We start from the raw sequence: 21,367 nt of genomic DNA, 5'->3' as shown, positions 1-21,367 counted from the left end.
CTTCTTTATATGTAAGACAAGGTTAGGTGTCAAATTGTATTATCCTTGATATGTGCTTGTTGATTTTTTTTTTATTGTTTTGTTTTGCTTTGTTTTTCTATTTTTCTGTATGTAGTGTTTTATGTTAATTGCTTTATATTTTCTGTTCCTTTGTTACATAAATAAATAAATAAATAAATAAATAAATAAATAAATAAATAAATAAATAAATAAATAAATAAATAAATAAATAAATAAATAAATAAATAAATAAATAAATAAATAAATAAATAAATAAATAAATAAATAAATAAATAAATAAATAAATAAATAAATAAATAAATAAATAAATAAATAAATAAATAAATAAATAAATAAATAAATAAATAAATAAATAAATAAATAAATAAATAAATAAATAAATAAAAGACAGACAGACAGACAGACAGACAGACAGACAGACAGACAGACAGACAGACAGACAGACAGACAGACAGACAGACAGACAGACAGACAGACAGACAGACAGACAGACAGACAGACAGACAGACAGACAGACAGACAGACAGACAGACAGACAGACAGACAGACAGACAGACAGACAGACAGACAGACAGACAGACAGACAGACAGACAGACAGACAGACAGACAGACAGACAGACAGACAGACAGACAGACAGACAGACAGACAGACAGACAGACAGACAGACAGACAGACAGACAGACAGACAGACAGACAGACAGACAGACAGACAGACAGACAGACAGACAGACAGACAGACAGACAGACAGACAGACAGACAGACAGACAGACAGACAGACAGACAGACAGACAGACAGACAGACAGACAGACAGACAGACAGACAGACAGACAGACAGACAGACAGACAGACAGACAGACAGACAGACTAAATAAATAAATAAATGACAGACAGACAGACAGACAGACAGACAGACAGACAGACAGACAGACAGACAGACAGACAGACAGACAGACAGACAAACAAACAAACAAACAAACAAACAAATAAATAAATAAATAAATAAATAAATAAATATTTGTACTGTATACATGAGCGGTTTTTGTCCACGCAATCTATCATGGAGGTATAACAAATGAAATGGCGCCCTCTACATCACTTGGCGTTTACGCAGTAAAACCATTGATCTACAAATCGTATTGTTATGTTAAGTCATATAAGTACATTTTCATTGGCAAAGTGTCAAAGGTCAACAAAAATGTTAGCCCAGACAGATTTCAAATTAGGCCACTAAAAATCTGTATCGTTAGAAAATTGAAGAATGTTGCCTCTGGCATCCAGTCACCATGTAGGCTCCAAGTAGACATCAAATGCACTACTTTCAATACAGATTATTTCTGAATTGTAAGAGAGACATTGCACTTGACATACCTGTTTCACAATAATAATAATAATAATAATAATATAATAATAATAATAATAATAATAATAATAATAATAATAATAATAATAATAATAATAATCATAATAATAATAATATTATAATAATAATAATAATAATAATAATAATAATAATAATAACAACAACAACAACAACAACAGCAACAACAGCAGCAGCAACAATAATAATAGTGTAGTTTTATATAGCGCATATATCCATCTAATATAAGATGCTCAGTGCGCTTGATATGTGGAATAGAAACTCCATCAATGACTTTCTTCGCCCCTAAGAATCCCTTCGTGTCTGTTCTACCCGGTACCAGCAACTTTCTCGTCGTTCACTACAGGGACTGTTTGTTCCTGTACACTGGGGTAACCCCCTACTCGTTTCGGAGGATGTACTGGGTTCTTTATAGTGCACACGAGCCATTGTATACACTGGGCCTACGGTTTATAGTCCTTATCCGAGAAGTTCTACCACCAGAACCACAGGCGAGCGTGCCGTTCGAACCAGCGCCGATGCTATAGCTTGCGGCACCCCTGCTAACCGCCCCTAGTCATATAATGCGTTTATCAAAATAAATTATTTCTTTATTGATTAAGAATATATGGGATTTACAGAGACTAAATGTAATATTAGGTTTGGTAATTCAGTCCCATTTAAGAAAAACAAGCATATAACATTTAGCAAACCTTTCCAAATGTTATACGCTTGTTTTTCTTGCCATATTTATTGCCTTGTTTTATATTATACTTTTTATTAAGAATATATTTTATAAGAACATTGAAGCTGAAATTGCTTAAAAATTAGGAACGATCTAAGAACAAACTGAGGCTGAGGTAAAATGTATGAGCTATTTATTAAAAAATAAAAAAAAAAAACAAAAAGAAAAAAAAAATAAAAACCAATAAAAAATAACCAGCAAAATTTTGGGTCATATTCAACATCTGCTCTATTATAAGAAATAATTGGGCATATACCTGGATTTGCAACATTATTTGCAGCGCCAAGACGAACAACCCCGTGGACGGCCATCTTGATCTGATGTGTATCTTTAGGCAAATAGAAAAAAAATGTTAGATTATCACTCCCACCCGCGTCAAAAATTTGGGAAATATTGATGCGGGAATTTAAAAAAAATAAAATTTTCCCGCATTATCTATTGTAACAGCTTTAAAAAGCAATGCAATTTTGTGACTGGAAATACATTTTCTTTGAAAAAACAATAAAATTAAAAATATTCTTATACAATATTTACAATATTCTTGCCAAAGAAAAACATTTCCTCCCTCATAAATTAAAAAAAAAAAAAGCAATATTCTATTGTACCAAAGACCAACTAATAGAAAGGTCCAGTAAAAGAGAAGCGAATAAAATGCAAGATTCACAAAAAAAAAAAAAAAAAAAAAAAAAAAAAGGAGTGATATAATAATATGTTCAGACTTGGACATAAGCCAGGCTTGAGTTAAGCCCGGCTCAACGTTAAGCCCGGCTTAACTTTGCCAGGCGTTCAAACTTGCGGGTTTAGCCAGGCGAGAATTTGCATAATAATGAACCGTAACCGGGAAACGAGTTTTGAAACATTGGGCTCGAAAAATTGGTCATTTTTTTACCGGGAGTCAATGCAAGACCCCGGTAAAAAAACAAAGTTCGTAGGCTCGAGCTGGGGGAAGGGGATGAGAGGAGGATCCCCCTTCCAACTGAGATTTTTTTAAAGAATATCAACCTCTGGATGGCCGAAAATGGCACTCTCAGACTGTGACAGACATGTGTTGGCTTGGTGTGGGCCTATTTTTATATGTTTTATGGTCTGACTGCCCGACGAGCTCTGTCCGGCGGGGGTTTGACCTCTCCGGTTGGGGACTTAAGCCCCCCTACCCCTGCTGGCGCCACTACTGAAAACATCTCTTCAATACAGAACAGTGATATACTGTTGTACACTAATAATTGTCTAGCTTTGAAAAGTGTGTGTAAAGTAATAATAAGATAAGAACATTTTCAGTCTGAAATTTGCGAACACTCATATGAGCCTGGGCCAGCTTTTACTGGTTCTTAAAAAAAAAAAAAAAAAAAGGTGTATGTGAATTTTAAAATTAAGTCATGTTTATTTTAAAGAAAGTATAAACCGGAATTTATTGTGTACCGAGTTGTGCACATTGAAAATAAATCGACTTTGTATCTTGTATTGTTTGTCTACTTGTTAATATGCTTTATCTTTCATAATTTCAGTTTATATAAAAGTGCGGCCCAGACTAACGCCTACAGTTATTACCGTATCTTGTATATTTTAAGCCATTAACGAGGGTGACCCGTTCAGTTAATTCCCAACTACTAGGTCTTTCTAGGCTCATTATTTCATTTGTTAAACTTTATAGAGTGTTGACCTTCCAGCTAGGCTGATATTGAGGGGCTCTCTGCAAAATTATATTAGGCCCCTAAGTAAACAATGTTTAAGTTGTGTGATGACAAAACACATCGCACAAAGATGAATAAGCGAACATTCTTGGTTCTTGTTGATTTTTTTTAATGGATTTAGATGCGCTCTGCACGGGTGGCGCCAGAAATGGTGGGGTGGGGGGAAGCTGGATCACCGTCTGTGACAGCTTCCCACCACGACGGGGAGAAAATCAGAATTTCGGGGAGAATGAAAAGTTGTTGTTATTATTATTATTATTAAATAAGCACTTAAAACCACTAAATTGTCATAGTTTCCGGGCCACTCCTAATAGATTTTGGGCTACCACGTCCGACCAAGCCCACTAACGCTCCCGTCGGGGAGTTGCCCACCCCCACCTCGTCGGAGACATCGGACCGGTCGGGAAAATCTTGGCACTCTGTGTGGACCCGGAACCCGCTGAACTCCTGCTCTTTCTTAGTAGGCCTATGGAATTATATGTAGGGAGCACGGTACCCTCCTGCTTCATTTGCTGAAATACTGTAAACCTTTTCACATTATTTTCGAGGTCCCTATATTTGTAATTGTTCAAATTCATAAATATAGGTCGCGGTTTTTATTTTTTACAATTTTACAATTTACAGTCTACAGTCGTTTTTTAAACATTTTTAACAGAAACCTACCATTGTGTTTTTCTGCCATTATTATAGCTAGAGCTTCCGATTTTGGTGGGTTTTTTCCCAATATTTCAAGCAATTCTACTTTCGTGTAACCGAACACATTTTCGAAGACTTTTTTATGTTCCCTTTCTCTTTGGCAATGTAGAAAATCGATTTTCTTAAAATGAAACTCATTAACTCTGCTATAGTATTGACAATGTTTAAATTTAACTTTATAGAATTATCTTCCATTCTTGCCGACGAATTTTGGTTTTTCTCACCGGCGGGTGGGTGTGGGGGAATCCCTCCCTGACAGGGGGACCTGGCCCCTCGGCTCCCCCACTGGCGCCACCACTGCTCATGCGAATTTGTTCATACTGTAACTTGTATTAGCCCGTAGTTAAAGTATTTATTCAACACCGCAAGGACCAACCGACTGGGTTCTGTTGCTTGCCAACTGCGAAGACAAATGATGGTACTGACAGACTCCCGTGGATATTCTGGTTAATAAATGTATATTGCGTAATGAACTTCAATCACATTGACATAAATTAATTTGGTGAACACAACGATAAATTATTTATGGTTATTTAAGAACATCAATTTTTTTTTAATTAAAAAGTTTTATCATATGCCGTTATATAGCCTACATTCCTGTGTTTTCCAATGAATAAAATGTTATAGAATGCGGAAAACATTGGTAGATGATGTAGGCATATCCTACGACTACTTCGGAATGTCATTAAGCATAAAGAAGCCAGATTAGCTTATCTTAAAAAGTCCATTATAGTTGGGAGATATAATTGAAATATTGTGCAAAAAATAGCAGTATAATAAATTACAAATATCAAAGTAGAATATTCGCGATATTGAAACAGCTGGGTTCCAAACGAATACATTCCTTATTATTATTAATCATTTTAATTAAGCATACCGATGATTATTTCTATTGGCCTATATTTCTTTGTTTTTTTTTTTTTTAATTTAAGATTAAGAATGAAAAGATTTATATTATGGACTTCAGCCTATTGGCCTCTTAAATTTGTCCTAATTCATTCATTATGATGTGTTTTATTGTATCCGAATTGTGTCAGTGAAGATTTAGGCCTCACTAGGCTACTCTTCCGTGTACCGAGTGATAGTAGTTCAAAATAATGTTCCCAACTGTGACATTGGAATGTCAAGAACTTTGAGAACTGACAGACGGGGACGAGTCAACCCTAGGAGAGCGCTGAAAAATAATTTAATCGTCTCGCGTTTCGAACTCTGTGCCTGGCAAGTGCCAATAACAACAGCATACAAAATACATTACTGCATTATTAATTCACCACTGTAGGGGGCGGGCTCCATTATCTGTGCTTTGGCACTAACAAGAACCTCCACCAGGAATTGAGACCACAGGTCAGAATCTAGTTTTCAAAATACCAGTTATCTTCAAACTCTTTTCGACCAATGCGATTGAAAATAATGCGGACATCTTTCACTGGTGGAATACCTAATCCATCGTAAATCAAAGATTTTATTCTACCAATGCTTTGAGCTCATTTATTTTGCTAAGGCTCTGGTATGGTTGAATTTGTCGTTTTTGTAAGTTAGGTCTGTAGAAAGGAACTTAGTGAATCTTGGAAAGTTCTTTCAGAGGGATAATTTCGTCTTTTTGTATCGTATAACATTTCGAAAAATGTGGATGTTAACAGAATATTTCATGGTACTTTTTTTACTTCAACTGGGCCATGTAAACTTAGAACCATTGGCTACGGACATACTGAAAAAAAGTTTCATTGTAGAAACTAACGATGAATTGTATGCAGCATACCTTTCAAAAATCATTGAAGCCCTCTCTTCCTCAAGCTCAAATGATGCGGGGCAGTATGTTTTACAACCATTTTCAGAATCTGGTAAGTATATACAATTTATGTAAATTTGTATTACGTAATAATTTAGTACGTGTGACGTCATCACAATTCTATTTCTATATCTTGTCATATTACAATTTTTTTTTTCGATTTTAATGATAAAATGGGTATCATTCATGGCAGCAATTATATAAGTGGAACTAATTATTATAGAAGATCTATAAATCTAATAAATCAATAAAATGAAAAATAATACACAATTACGTATAAATTGTTATTTATCTAAACGAAATTTGGTTAGATTTAGATAAGAGGGTGCTTTATAAAATCTTACATTGTCATCATTATCATTATCAATCAAACATCGTCATCGTCTTTGTCATCATCATCATAATAATCATCATCATCATCATTATCATCATCATCATCATCATCATTTTTATCCTCATTATCACCACCACCATATTCTTTACCATTCTCATTTGCATTATCAATATTTTATAATCACCATTATCATCTTCAACATCATTATCATCATAATTCTCATTAATAATAACAACAACCACAATAATAATAATAATAATAATAATAATAATAATAATAATAATTATAATAATAAAATAATAATAATAATAATTATTATTATTATTATTATTAATAAAATTATTATTTATTATTATTTATTATTATTATTACAGGTATTATAAAAATTAAGCTACTATAACTGTTAGCAAATAATTTAATGCATGTAAGAAGATTAATCATGAAGATACAGGCCTAATGCAAAAAATAAATATTCAACAAACTATGCTTGTTTTGATGACAGGCATTTTATGATTTTGGCTTTTTCCTCTTTTTTCATTTTGTAGTTTAAAGGTATACATGTAACAATGTGCTCTCATAGACAAACAAAACAAATAGAATAAAAACATAAGCATAAAAAGAGGAAGATCTAGACATTAGAAAAACAGAATTGAGTCATGAATAGTTAATATGCTATTCGTTGTAATGCTTTGATAGAGGGACAGAGTAGGATGTCACTAAATATGTCAGACGATCTGAGAATAATACTTATTTCTTGTGATTCACAAAGACAGATAATAATTTTAACGATGAAAACATAGGATAAATTATAATAATTAGGCCTATGGTTGAAGTAAACGAAATTTATGTTTAAGTTAAATCTGCAATGAAGTTGAGTTGGTTATTTATCCTGTAAATTAACCTGGGCCACGAACAGAAGACCTGTGGCCAAAGATCATCGAATATAGCCCTGCGGCGAGCAACCTCCACCTAAGCGGTGCGTATGTGCTGCACCGCGTGAGTCTAGTAAACGAGTGAATTTGAAACAGGTTACCGCTGTCCACTGTAATATTGAAGGCCTATTGTCCACCTGTGAATCTTTATTGCAATTATTCTACTGAATTACGGTGAATGAATATATATTTTATTATAATAACAGTTATATATATTCATTAAGCGCATACAATTGTGTATAGTAGTCTGTGAATTTTTTTATAATAAAAATGATGAAAATAACAAAATATAAATCATTCTTATTAATATTGTAATCAACTTCCTTTTTTAAGGAGAGCATGTTTAAAGACACTTCTTTCGCTTTTCTACTTTGCTTTACTTTTTTTTATATTTCAGTGATACATAGGCTAGTTATTATTGTACCACTGTTAAACACAAAGACCTATTATTTCGCTTATTTCCGTAATCCAGTATAATTATGACTTTTTATATACTTTACTGTATGATGATTTTGATTTTTAAATAAAACATTGAAATGAATTGAAATAATCTATAGTTGAAATAGAAACATTGTAATTTGTTATTAATTTTAAAGAGAGTACAAAATATACTCATTACTCACTTTCACTTTCCCCCGCCATTCCGCATACTGTATATAATAATGATGATTGTAGTTGACATCATATTTTTGTTTTCATTTCCGTAAAAAAATACATACACTCTGTATCCTTCTACTAGATATTTGCACTCTCGTGAATATGATCAAAATGGATGACCCTCAGCGAGTCCATCCACATGAGATATTTTTATTAATGAATATTCCATGTAACGAATAAGCTTAATGATTTTCCTAAACCAAGTTGGAAGAAGGTGGTCTTGTAGTATGACACCATGCCAGTTATCTTGAAATCGTCGGTTCGATTCCCACCCGAATCCCTTGCGATTTATTTCGCAAGTTTATTATGGGAACGTACTTTGTATCCAGTACGATAAAACGTCCGGTAGGGCAAAGTATCACTCCTATGATATTTTTTTGACCCAAAGACAAATCGAAATAACATTAAATCTGTTAACGATTACAGTAGGATATTTATTGGAATGCAATGCACATCACCATTCAATAAAAAAATTAATAAAGTTGTAGGATTGCTTCTAATGAAATAATTCAGAGAGAAAATGGAATTAATCTACCGGGACGGGCTGTTTGTAGTTTGTTGGCTGCCATCACAGTTGGGTGTTGTGTCTCCCATGGTTGAATATCACAACCATCAAAATTGAGTTTGACCTACATGACCAACACAATAATTAAAATCAGACATTTTATATATGTATTTATTTGTTCATTTTATTAATAATAATAATAATTATTATTATTATTACCACTATTTATATTATTAGGTCTGATCTGATATTAATATCATTATTATCATAATTGTTGCCGAATAAGCTGAACTATTAGTATAGAACTATTATCATTATTATTAAATTAGTATCATCATCATCATCTTCGTCAACGCCGTCGTTGTCATCCTCGTCGTCATCATTATTATTTTAATTTTACTATTATTAGATATGATAGACATGTTAAAAATTATATTTTATTACTTAAATATTTAATTTTATACCATTATTCATCGTCATTTATAACGTTATTATGATTAAGCCTAACAGAGATAAAATTCGTATTCCAGGATATAGCTAAGGCCTTCAGGCATCAAAATCAATATGGATGCCTACTGTGAAAGTTTTAATTATTCAAAAACTATGTTGAAATAATTTATATAAACATTTATTGCGCAGGTTTGGCCGAGAATTAGTTTTTCTGTTTCTTGCAATGAAGACTTTGGTTGAAACCCAGGTAGCATCGGTTTATAATTAATTTAGTATGGATAGGAAACAACGTATTCCTTACATGTGCATTCTGGCTTTGCACTTGTGGCTAACGCAATTCCCAAGGGCTAAGCCAACATTTCAATTTTCACATATTTCAAATCTCAATTTAAAATAAGACAAATATTTTAAATAAATTTTCTAGCTAAGTTATTTCTTTTCCACATACGTCACCGTTAATAAATTAAAAGTTAAAAAAAAAAAAAAACATTTTAAGATATTGCATAAAATGATCAAATTATTCTCAGTGATACCAAGATTAAACAAATAAGTTTTCAACAATAAAGACCCCTTACTACTAAACTACTTAAATGGATTACCACAGATAATATCATTAATAGTAGTGCTAAAGCGAAACAACGTTTTTGGACAATAAATTCCTTAGTAATAAGTTAAATTATATTCAGTGACATATAGGCCTATTTAAGATTTCTTTACTTTCTGTTCTGGTCGTGATGTGCCCTACGTTCATTATTTCATGTCAATATCGTTATCAAAGTGGTCCTTAAAAGATATCAATTATGGTGATAATTAGACCATTGTTGGACTACTGGGTGGTAGTCACATCTCCGTTTCTGCCACGAGCAAAGCAACTAACTTTCGTCAAACTCCCCGCTGAGTGCTCTGTTATTCTTTGTATTCAAAGTGGTCTCGCCCGTGGTAACTATTTTCCTAAAGATGTTTTGTGCTGCTAACTCTCTATAACCCCGATGGGTTATTTTAAGCAAGTATTTTAGTAAATTGTAAGCTTGTTATAGACCTATTGATTTCATCATGAATTGTAGGCGTATATCTGCAAAAGCAATATTTAAAGGTAAAAGGAAACATCTCCCTCAACAAGCAAGAACGGAACATGTTTTTACTCCCTAACCAACACAAACCGTTTTTTTTTTTTTAATTTTAACTTTCGTGAACGTTGTGGTTAGTTTATGTAACACAACGTTTTAGCAACGCTTGCAACATTACTTAGTGAGAAGTTACTTTCTATATACGTACTTATTTTACAAAAAAGCTAGCCAACAAACTCCTATTAAAAACGTTATTATAACATAAAAGTGTTGGCTAGATCTTTTATATTGTTATTTGGTTATTCTATTTTGATTTATTGATGTCTGATTCGTTTTTCTTTTTCTTGTATATTTTTAAATAATTATGATGTTTTTATATTTATATTGATAGTTTTTATTGTAAATCGTACACCAATTCATCCCATCTGGTTGCTATTGTATTGATGAAAAGAATAATTTAATGATAAATAAATAAATAAAATACTAAATCATAATAACTTATGCGAATGGAAAAGGATTCAAAGAGTCAGGCACATTTTAAAAAGTTTTAACAGAATAAACTTTCATATTCATTGTACCGGCGGTCTTGTTTGACATCGTAATCACAGGATTATAGTCATAAATTATTTAACAAAGGCACTCACGTGTAGGTGTCTTCGTGAGAATCAAAGCTTGGCAGCATGGTTTTGTCAAAATTAGTTAAATCGAACCCGAATTATGAAGTAACGTTACATATTTGCGGTAATCAAGACCACGAGTAAATATTGCAACATCAGCACCTGACTGTGGAATAGCCGATATCTGTCACTATTTAAAACAATTAGCGTAATGTTTACTGACACATAGGCCTACTAGAATGGGTTAATCCGAAAGTATGATAAAATACGTTTTTACAATACATATGCATCTCATTACTCACTTGTGCGAACGTTTTATCTTAGGAGTTAATGAGTTTTTGTATAATTCCAAGTTTGTCTTTGCTGAATTTTATTTGAACTTCGTTCTTTTCATTCACGAAAGTATCGAATACTTGATCATCATCCGTTCCAATCTTTGTTCTCACACATCGACATTTAATACAGTAAGCTTGTAAACTATGTTCGTGGTATGTCAACTTTGACCTTTAAAAGATGGTCATGAACATAAGAGACACCTTGGTGTCATGCAAGAGGATCACTTTCTTAAGAAAAAAAAACACACACACACAAGAAGGCAAAATGGTAATAAAGAACTGGGAATTGATTTAGAATTTCGAAATGACACGGCATATAGATTGTACAAATAATATAATTGTTTTATTGATTAATATCATTTGAAGGTAAACTAGTTATGAAAGTGCAGGTGATCTATTAAAAGTTTAAACGAGGTATTGTAGACATTTATTGGTTGGTTGGAATATTAAACCTAGTTCACGAAGAAACAGCACGTTTTCTGCTTCTGGCAAGCATTCCAACTAATAAAGCTATGAATCTGGGAGAGACCAAAAATTAAAGCCTGACTACCCAAATAAAGAGATTCAGTGGTTACTGTTCCTGAATATCTACCGTGAGTTTCTCGAACAATTTAATCTCGAGCAAATGTCTAAACCTATAATTTATTAATAATGTAGTCTATTATATCGGGTTACTAGGATATATTCCTGGTCTAGTTTGTTACAATTACTTTCGTTTTATCAAAGTAAATTGGTATAAATATAGTATGTCCATGTGTGTTTTCTAAGGATAGTATTACCTAAAAACCGGTTACAATATTTGAAAATATTCTTAAATTTCAAAGTTAATTACAGGAATTCTTTTATCCACTATATTTTTCGTTAACCGTGCTGCACCTGTAATATTATGTTACATTATCCTTTAGATGAAAACATTCTTTAAATAGTTCATATGTGTTTACGAAAATATATGGAAGTATTTTATTATAATGTTTTTGGAGCATAACACATTATTAGTTTTTATAAATAAGTCAGCAATTTGTAATAGTGAAATTAATGGAATACTATATAAAATTAGCCTCATCGTCATGACTTAAACTTCAATACATGATCGATCGATCATGTTGATGATGATTAACTGGTTAGTAGACTCCGATAAAAAATAATACCTAAGTTGTTGCCTTAATTCAGAAAACTAGTGTATTTTAAAAAGACAATGTATACACAACTTTAAATGAAATATTGTTTGTTTATTTTATTAGTATTGATTGTATAAAATAGAAATTCTAAACTCTATTGACTTTTTCGGTAAATTTTTAAAATACCGTTTCGATACATAACATTTGTTTTTATCTACGCATATTTCTTGCGAAGTTGTTGTTTGTTTATATTTAGAAGGAAAATAGATCTATATTAAAGCTCCATAGGAACACTTCTATCTACCACCACCGGCTAATAAATCTGTAATTGAAACTTATAACATCGTTTAACAAAATATTACTTTTTAACAGCATTTGAAATCTTAGAATAACAAAAAGACTTTTACTTAATTAATCAGATTAGGTTGGAGTTACATCATTATTTACCATTTCATGGAAAGATATTTAAAGTTTTACTCAAAAAGTAACAATTGTCTTGCTGTGTCAGAATTAGTCAGTCATGCTGGGATTCTATCGAAATTACCTTGTGCCTCCCTCTGGATGATTTACCAATAAAGGTGATCTGTCGAATAACAACAGCAGAGGTAGGCGTGATTGGCACTTTCTGGAGTTGTTATCAAAAATTGGCGCCGAAAGGAACAATATATCTGCATGTGAGTGGGAAGCAAATGTGATTTGGTGTCATAACGATTGCATATTTTGCTACAAATCTCACTTGTGAAAATAAAGAAAAGTTTTCTCAGGATCCCTTTCAAAGTTCAACGGCACTTATAAAAATTCCCAGTCTTATTGTTGATAAAAATCAATAGATATGATTACACAGTTGCCTTTGTGATTGAAATTGATAACAGTAAATCTGCAAAAAAATGTATTGTTTCAATAACTTGTCACAATCCATTAAAAAGCTTCACCTCAAACCATCGGTTGTCCTTGTATAAAATTCAATTACTATTTTAATAAAATAGATCTAATATCGCATTGTTTTCGATATTTTTACAAGTTTAAATGTCAATAATACCAAAATCTTTTAATTATGGGATAACATACAATTTCCGGCTGAGTAATGGGTATAATATAGTTATCGGATTCTTATGGAGCCTTTTGAATAAACAGTTGTATGGACCTTTTGAAAAGTGATATGTCGAAATAATTTACCTTCTTCATTTTGACCTACTTATGTGTTCATTATAAATAACTTTTCACCAATGCTCATACCTGATCGGTTAACTGAGAGGCCTCATTTTTTAACGGTTCAACACGAAAGACCATCTGTTGCAGAGAAAATATAAAGAAGTTGACCTGTCCCCAAATCAGAAATTCGTATCACTAATTTCTCCACATATATGTTATTTATCATCAAGAATACCAGTACGACTTATTTTCAGCTGACTTTTGATAAGATAAACTTGAATGGTCACCCTCTATAAATAACATTATATCCAATCAAATCCACTAACTTACATTCCATTTGTGTTACAGATGTTCCAATTCCTATCATATCAAACAGCTTAGCCGAAATGCAAGAATCAATCGTGTCATTGCTTGTCGAAGACAGTCAAAATTGCTCAGCACATGGTCTAAACAGTTTGGCATTGTATAGCGGCCTCAATAGTTCGGCATCAAATTCACTTGTAGTTGTTCTTAGTGGTACATCTGCTAAACCAGACGGAACTTTCATTCCGGAAATTTTAGATCTCGTCCAGAAAAAGCAACTCAGGGTAAGTTTAAAAACTCTCCTATCATACATATACTCGATTGATTTATCTATAGATTAACCCACCAGACCGACCGAAAAACAATACGGTATGAACACACAGACAACAAGAAAAAAAAAAAAAAACCACAGGATATTCTCCAAAATCATTTTGAAACATCAATTGTCTAAAAAAAAATGTTTTTAGACAATTTTATATAAAATATATATTTTTATAAACTTTGTTTTTGTTGCATAGTGAGCTTAAGGGTATAAATTTTTGTTTAACATAATTGCCAACTCTAATTTAATGAATTTTCATCGTGTTAAATAATTCTAACGATGATAGTGCGTCAGCTAAGTTTATTGGTAATGGTTTATTATCCTTTATGATGTACATCAGAAAATATGTCCATGACTTTTAGGCAACGACTTCACAACTCAACAAATGGTTAATATAAGTATAATGAATAACATTCCATTATTCAGCAATGAATTCAAACTAGAAATATATTCATAGGTTTTATGTGTTAGTTAGGACAGACGATGTGTTCCATGAGCTTCATTTCCTCTGGCTCTTCGTCTGTTTTTATACCTAATTATTTTATTATATTTCTGATATTTCGTTTGTGTTTTATATGACTATTTACTTGTTTACGAAATAAAGATATTGAATTGATTTGAATAATTATGGCATGTATGTTATTTGTCAAGTTTAGATATATGAATTTGATGCAAACAAAACATTCTCTTTTATTATGTTTCTTAACTTTTCATTTTAATCTAGGTCATCTTTCTTGTATCTGATGAGTGTACGGAGGATGATATTGACGATGGACTTCGGCTGATGGAACAAATTACGGAAGTTAGTTCGGGCGTAATATTTTCATTGGACACCCTAAATATTAGCCAGGTAGGCATATGTGGTTGACCTTATTATTTTTTGTAACGATAATTATTCATTTTACTGATATTGATTTTACTGATAATGATAATTTATAGTAGGCTTACAATAAATGTTTGTAATTTATAAAATTCGTTTAATGACATAGTTTATTGTTTCTTTTCTTAATTGTGACGTCAAAATTGTATCACCGTTTTCCTATTTCTCAATACACAGTAATTTTCATAGTTAATTTGGACTTTTTTGACAATTTATATAAGCGTGTGTGTATGTGTGTGTTGTATAAAAAACCCGATGCCAAGTTGTTTTAAATTAAAAATAACAAAACACGAATACTAGAGACGATATAAGGCGAATTCTTTCAACACATAGGCCTGTGACATATGTAAATATGTAAGTAAGATTTATTACATATATAGACTTATATATACATAGATAATTATATTGCTCAAATGAAATACATGTTATTTTTCGTATCAAGCATAGCCCTTCAACGAAGCCCTTATTTTGAAGAGCTATGCTATTCCTATTCGAGCATGCACTGTATTATTATTCAAAACTGTGATTTGCATAACTTTTTTTGAAGGTCATCCGATTTATCCAAACATTTGAGTATGGTGAAGATGCAAGTCTTATATCCCCAACGTTGTCCTCGCCAGGCGTTAGTTCTTATGCGTTGATCGTTGACGATTCAGTGGAACAGCTTTTAGTGATCCTAACTGGGCTCGAACCAATAATTTCAATCGCAGATGTTGAAGGTAAATTAATTGTATAAGTAGGCCTACTTACTAATAATCAACATCTAAGTTGTATTACTATGTTCAGTGTACTGTTACCGCTAACAATCTATTTTGTTCACTGTTATATACTAATGTTCTATATACATGCCATATCACAGAACGCGGCATCTGGCAAACTAAGTTCATGGTGATGATTGTCTTGATGCGTCGAAACACTTTTTCAATACTATAACCAAATATTGTTGAAACTTAGTCGCACCGAGATATACTCTGTATATATTTATATATTTTATTTCCAAGGTGAGAAGCTGGAAGAGGAAAGGGACTTTGAGTACATCGTTGATTCCAACAAGTTACAGATTATTTTCCTGGAAAATATTATTCCTGGTGAATATGCAGTAAGTGTGTTTTCCTCAAGTGATAGCCTGGTTCAAGTTATTGGTTTTGCACCAAGCCCAATAGATGTAAGGTATAGGTTTTACTACGAGAAGACAGTCGACATGACGGAGGCAACAGAAAGACCATACACAGTACAAGGTAATTCTCTAGATTTGGTTGATTCTACTTTAATAATGAAGATGTATATATATATATATATATATATATATATAATAAAGAATGAAGATAATATATAATATATAATAATATATTATATAATATATAATATTATATTATATAAATGATTGATGATGGTGATAATGATGATGATGATGATGATGATAATGGTGATTATATCGATGATGATGATGATGATAATAATGGTGATTCTAAAGATGATGATAAAAAGTATAGTTCTGTGAGTGAAGATTCGATAAAGTGCATACCTCCTCCTAATCACTTTGTTAATGTGATTTTGTTTTCTCATTCTTGAGCTTTGAGCTTTCCACTTTAAAATTTAATCAGCTCTTCTTAGATCTATAATGTATGGCTAAATTTTTTGACAATCCATTAATTAGATGTGTCATAAACATATTAACATAAAATCGAAATGGAGGTGAATACATAACCTCTGCAACAGAGGTAATAATCATTCATGACAATATAAAAGCAAAATCAACGCTTAGTTAATGTTCATCGCCTCCTTCATACCATTAGCAATAGTAGGCTTAATCTTAATTACGGTACCGTCTATGATCATTTTCAGGATCATACAACTTTATGCTCATGCAAATTGAAAACACCGAAACCAATGAATGGTATGCTCACGAAATGATTCAAGAAGTGGAATTTGTTTCGCTGGTTGGCGAAGTGTTACCAAAATATAGCTTTTCTATGGGCTCATCAAACTTCGTAACACAAGAGGGCGCAGATAATGCTCATTACGTTCTACAAATGCAGCCACCGGAGGATCATTTCTACATCAGAATACGTGGGGTTACTAAGAACCAACCATTCCAGAGATCATCCAAAGTAGCTTACTCTCAATGGAGACCAGGTATATAAACATTTCGTAATTATATTACTAGCAGTATTAGTATCATTACGCAAAATGTATTCTACCGATAGATCTAATTTTCCAGATAATGTGGAATTAAAATATAAATTGGTCATAAAAATCCTCTATTTACCTGATTGGGAAACGACCATTTCTTCAACTACAGTATTTAAAGTAGTACAGTATTAGTAATACAAGCATATATTTCATTTTAGTAGTAGTTTATTAGGTAGTTATTTAGATAGTTACATAACCAGAGGCAGCAGTAGCACGATCACCAGTAAATAGTAACCGCAAATTGTCATAACACTAATTGTAGTGCTGCCTTTAAACTAATTCACATACTTTTCAATCATGTAAATTATGCATTGCATTTTGTTTACCCTCAACAGTTCCGACTCAGCCGTCAAGTTTTATTGTATTCGAATTTGAGAACTGTGATTACGAAGCTATTTGGTACGAGCCGAAACACATATTTACAAAATCTTTAATTGGATACCAGTTCTCTTTTGGAGCGGAGGCAGATGCAGCAATAGATTTCCAGCTACCGTCAAATGTAACGTCTTACAGAGTGAAACAATTAGGTTAGCCAACAATTTTTTTACTTTGCTTCTTATGATTATTATATATATGGCCTTAGGCCTATATAAATAGGACATTATATGTGTATATATGTATCAAAACATCAAGCGTAAATCCCATGATTTTCCAGTTAATATTCGTTGGTTTTGTGTTTTCTTAACATTTTTATCAGCACTGGTACATAATAAGAAATGTATCCAAGATCTGAATCTGGTTATTTTAATAAATACCTTTCTTTTTAAAATCATATATAAAATTATCGGCATTAAACTGAAGATCCATAGTAAAGAGTAGATTTTTACGTAATTTATGTACCACATCACCGTATACAATATAACTGAATTTCTCATTTTACTTTAGCAAAAGGACTGACTTATGTATTTACTGTGGCTGCCATAAACGAAGCCGGCGTGGGCGAAGCAATCTCGGTCACCGTGGTCACCCCAACAGACAGTATGTATGAAGCTTAACGTCTACCCGAGAAGAATATTTTAAAAGCTGCATTCCAAATTAGTAAAACTACTCACTATTTAAATTTGTAATCATGCATTATGTTTTAATGTTGAAACATGTTTGTGTTGATATTCGTATATAGATATCTACGATGCATTTCCATAGAATCGCTACACGCTGTTCCCGAGAGCTTTCGGTGATGCTGATTGGTCGGTCGAATCAGGGAGCCTTCCCGATTGCGTTGTGGACTGCTATGCAGTACAGTGATTGCTCTAAAAATACTGCAGCGACACTCAGTCGCTGATCCATGGGGGGTTCAAGGGGTTCGGACGACCCCCCCCCCCTCTGTGAAGAAACGTAACAAAATACTAATGAGCTCTGGCTTACAAAAGGCATGCTAATCTACCTAGGCATAGGTTGGCATGCAGATCAAAAAAACTATAGGCTTAGCCCAACTAGCTTTCAATTAAAAAAATTTAACAAACACTGTTTTTGGTTCAATGTCGTAATAATGTCAGGGGCGGCACTAGCGGGGGTCCTGCGGGGGAAAGAACCCCCCTCCCGTCGGGAACCTCTGTACCCCCGCTTGGACCCCCTGTCAGGGAATTTCCAGCAGGGTCGTCTTGGAAAAATAAAATCTCGACTGCCGAAAGTACAAATTATGTATGCCTGACTAAACTGTCAAATTTTAGGGATTAAAAACTGTGAAAGTATTAAATAATATATTGCATATGTCTTTTTTTCTCTATGTATGGGCCTAAGAATGAGATAAAATTACCTGACCTTTTTCAAGAGAGGAAAAACCTTGAATTTTGAAGAACTTAAAAAGTCATTAAAAGACACCTCAGAAGTCGGGAAAGCTCATTTTTTGGCCATCGAAGAATCAAAATGTTCCCGAGGGGAGGACCCTGGACACCCCCTCCCTTTCTTTTTGGGGTTTTTGGGAACTTTCTGAACCCTCCTCCTTGAAATCCTGGATTCATATTTTGATTAAAATAATCATTGTATTTTCTAGAACCACGTGCACCACCAACGAACATTCGTCTCATTCAGACCACGGAATCCCTGATCGAAATTGCCTGGCAACCACCCATGGCAGAGAGCCGTGGTGGAAATATTATTGGATACACAACGATACATTATCGGATGTCTGATCCATGGAAGCGCTATAGGTTCAACACAAGCAAGAACCATGTTGTATTCAAAAAACTGCGTCCAAACACAGAATATGGCTTCCAGATTGCGGCCCAGACCATAATCGGCCAAGGACCGTACAGTCAAGCTGTCGTTTTCAAAACACAGTTTCTGGGTATGTTCAGTAATCAAAGTAGGCTCTAATAATTACTACTGTCTGTATTCATTATGAGTTAAAATTGAAGTTCATAAAAATAGTGTTTCAAAAAATGCATGTTTATATATTTACAACCATCCATTGTTTTTTAATGTTTAAATTTCAGCGATTCCTAGCAATGTTAGTCCTACCCAAACACAGACTACTATCCAGCCACATATAGACACCGATGAGCCGAACGTGGGTATAGATTCAGCTTTACATGGTCCTTCAGAAGTAAAGTCGGTAGATCAACAAAATGAACAAAAATCTCTCAATATTGACCCAAATGAGCAGACACAAAATGGCCAATTGAATGTAACGACTGATAAACCAAAAATAGACAAAATTGACACGGAACTGAAAGCAACAGTTATACCTGTTAAGGGCGTTACTATTATGGATGATGTACACTCCAGTTTAGAACTGGGATCACCTACACCAAGTAAAGAAAAAGCTGTTTCAAACACGACCCCTTCGGAAAGTGAATTGAATACTAAAGTGGAAGCTCAAACAGACAACCCGACAGTGTCTCCAGTATCGGTAGCACGTGGAAATAACTCGGATGGAGATATTACACGTAATGACATATCAGATGTTAAAACTGATACTCAACGATCAGGAAATAAAATAGTTAGAGGAGATGTCGGGGAATATGACGGATCTTCGTACACTAATAACAGTTTATCAAGAATCATCGCATATCCTGTCAACGACCAAGGGTAAGTATAGCAACATACGTAGTGCCTGTAGGTTAACTTCTATTTCAAAGTTATATACATTTTCTTTTCTTTTTTTTTATTAGAAATGGTTATAATATATTTACCATGAAATTCTCTTCCAGTGAAACGGAGTCCAACCATGGAGAAAATGGAGGATCATTCATCACCCTTGAAAAAAAGCTTGCAGATTTGACACAACCAGTTGGTGGCCGTGCAGTATTTCTTTGTCGAATAAAAGGGAGCCCGACTGTCAACTACAGCTGGTACCTTGATAATGAGATCATCGATGTGCAAACGTTTAAGAATATTAGGGAAAAGATGATTCCTCACCGAGGAATGCGCCTTACAATCCGTGATTTGACCCTCATCGACCAGGGCGTATATACTTGCCGTGGAGAGAATGAATTTGGTAAAATTGAAACATCTGCTGTACTCAACGTCAGATCCGGTAAATTAATGTGTTATTTTAATCCCAAAACATAGGACTAAAACGTGATAGTAGGCCTATATATTAGTCCACTTCAAGCATTTCTTCAATTTAATCCTATCATTGCATTTTACAAATCTGTTTTGTCTAATGTGCCGCCTTGTGTCTGCGACCATGCCATTGTTATGGCCTGCTAGTAATTCCATAGAACATCACATAAAAAATGAATCACATAAAATGTCTCATTTATTTTTATAAGAATCACCCAACACAAGGCTAGAGCCGTTACAAGTTATGGGTTAGTGAGTATAACTGATATAATCTTTGTATATTTTTAGGTCTGACGGGAATTGTGACCGACCTCCAAGCTCCAATTGTCTCCAGCAATGCCGTTACCATTAAGTGGTTTCCACCATTACTTCATCCTAGCGATGGACCCCTTGTAAACTATGTCGTATACATTTACAAACTGAGCCTGCCATCGGAGATATACAAATTTGAGACTAACGTCACTGAGCTCGTTTATGAGAACTTGGAGGCGAACACTGAGTATGTATTTAGAGTGCGAGCAGTTACATCTAAGGGTAAGGGACCGTACTCATCATTACCTGTGAAGACTACCGCGGAAGGTAGGTTGAAATCTTATGCGTTTAAGATGAGACGAGCCCGATTACGCCAGGCGATGAACAGGAACCTCAACCAGAGCCGATTACTACACGAGATTCTGTGATAGAAAAACCTA

General features: G+C 33.4%; 1 protein-coding gene across 1 annotated transcript; it reads left to right on the top strand.

The window, feature by feature from the left end:
- Positions 1-5,810: 5,810 nt before the first annotated feature.
- Positions 5,811-21,355, top strand: LOC117112214 (receptor-type tyrosine-protein phosphatase F-like). Its single transcript, XM_033255288.1, has 12 exons — positions 5,811-6,355; positions 13,819-14,057; positions 14,820-14,945; positions 15,523-15,694; positions 15,977-16,213; positions 16,821-17,111; positions 17,504-17,695; positions 18,054-18,146; positions 19,162-19,455; positions 19,604-20,198; positions 20,321-20,646; positions 20,964-21,355. The coding sequence occupies exons 1-12, from the start codon at positions 6,139-6,141 to the stop codon at positions 21,353-21,355; spliced, it is 3,174 nt and encodes a 1,057-aa protein (XP_033111179.1). The 5' UTR covers positions 5,811-6,138.
- Positions 21,356-21,367: the final 12 nt, after the last annotated feature.

Source organism: Anneissia japonica, unplaced genomic scaffold (assembly GCF_011630105.1).
Source record: "Anneissia japonica isolate Jap-2015-1 unplaced genomic scaffold, ASM1163010v1 scaffold287992_len753583_cov170, whole genome shotgun sequence".
Lineage (NCBI taxonomy): Eukaryota > Metazoa > Echinodermata > Crinoidea > Comatulida > Comatulidae > Anneissia > Anneissia japonica.
Note: the sequence above shows the minus strand (reverse complement) of the source record. Positions and strands in the feature narration are given on the sequence as shown.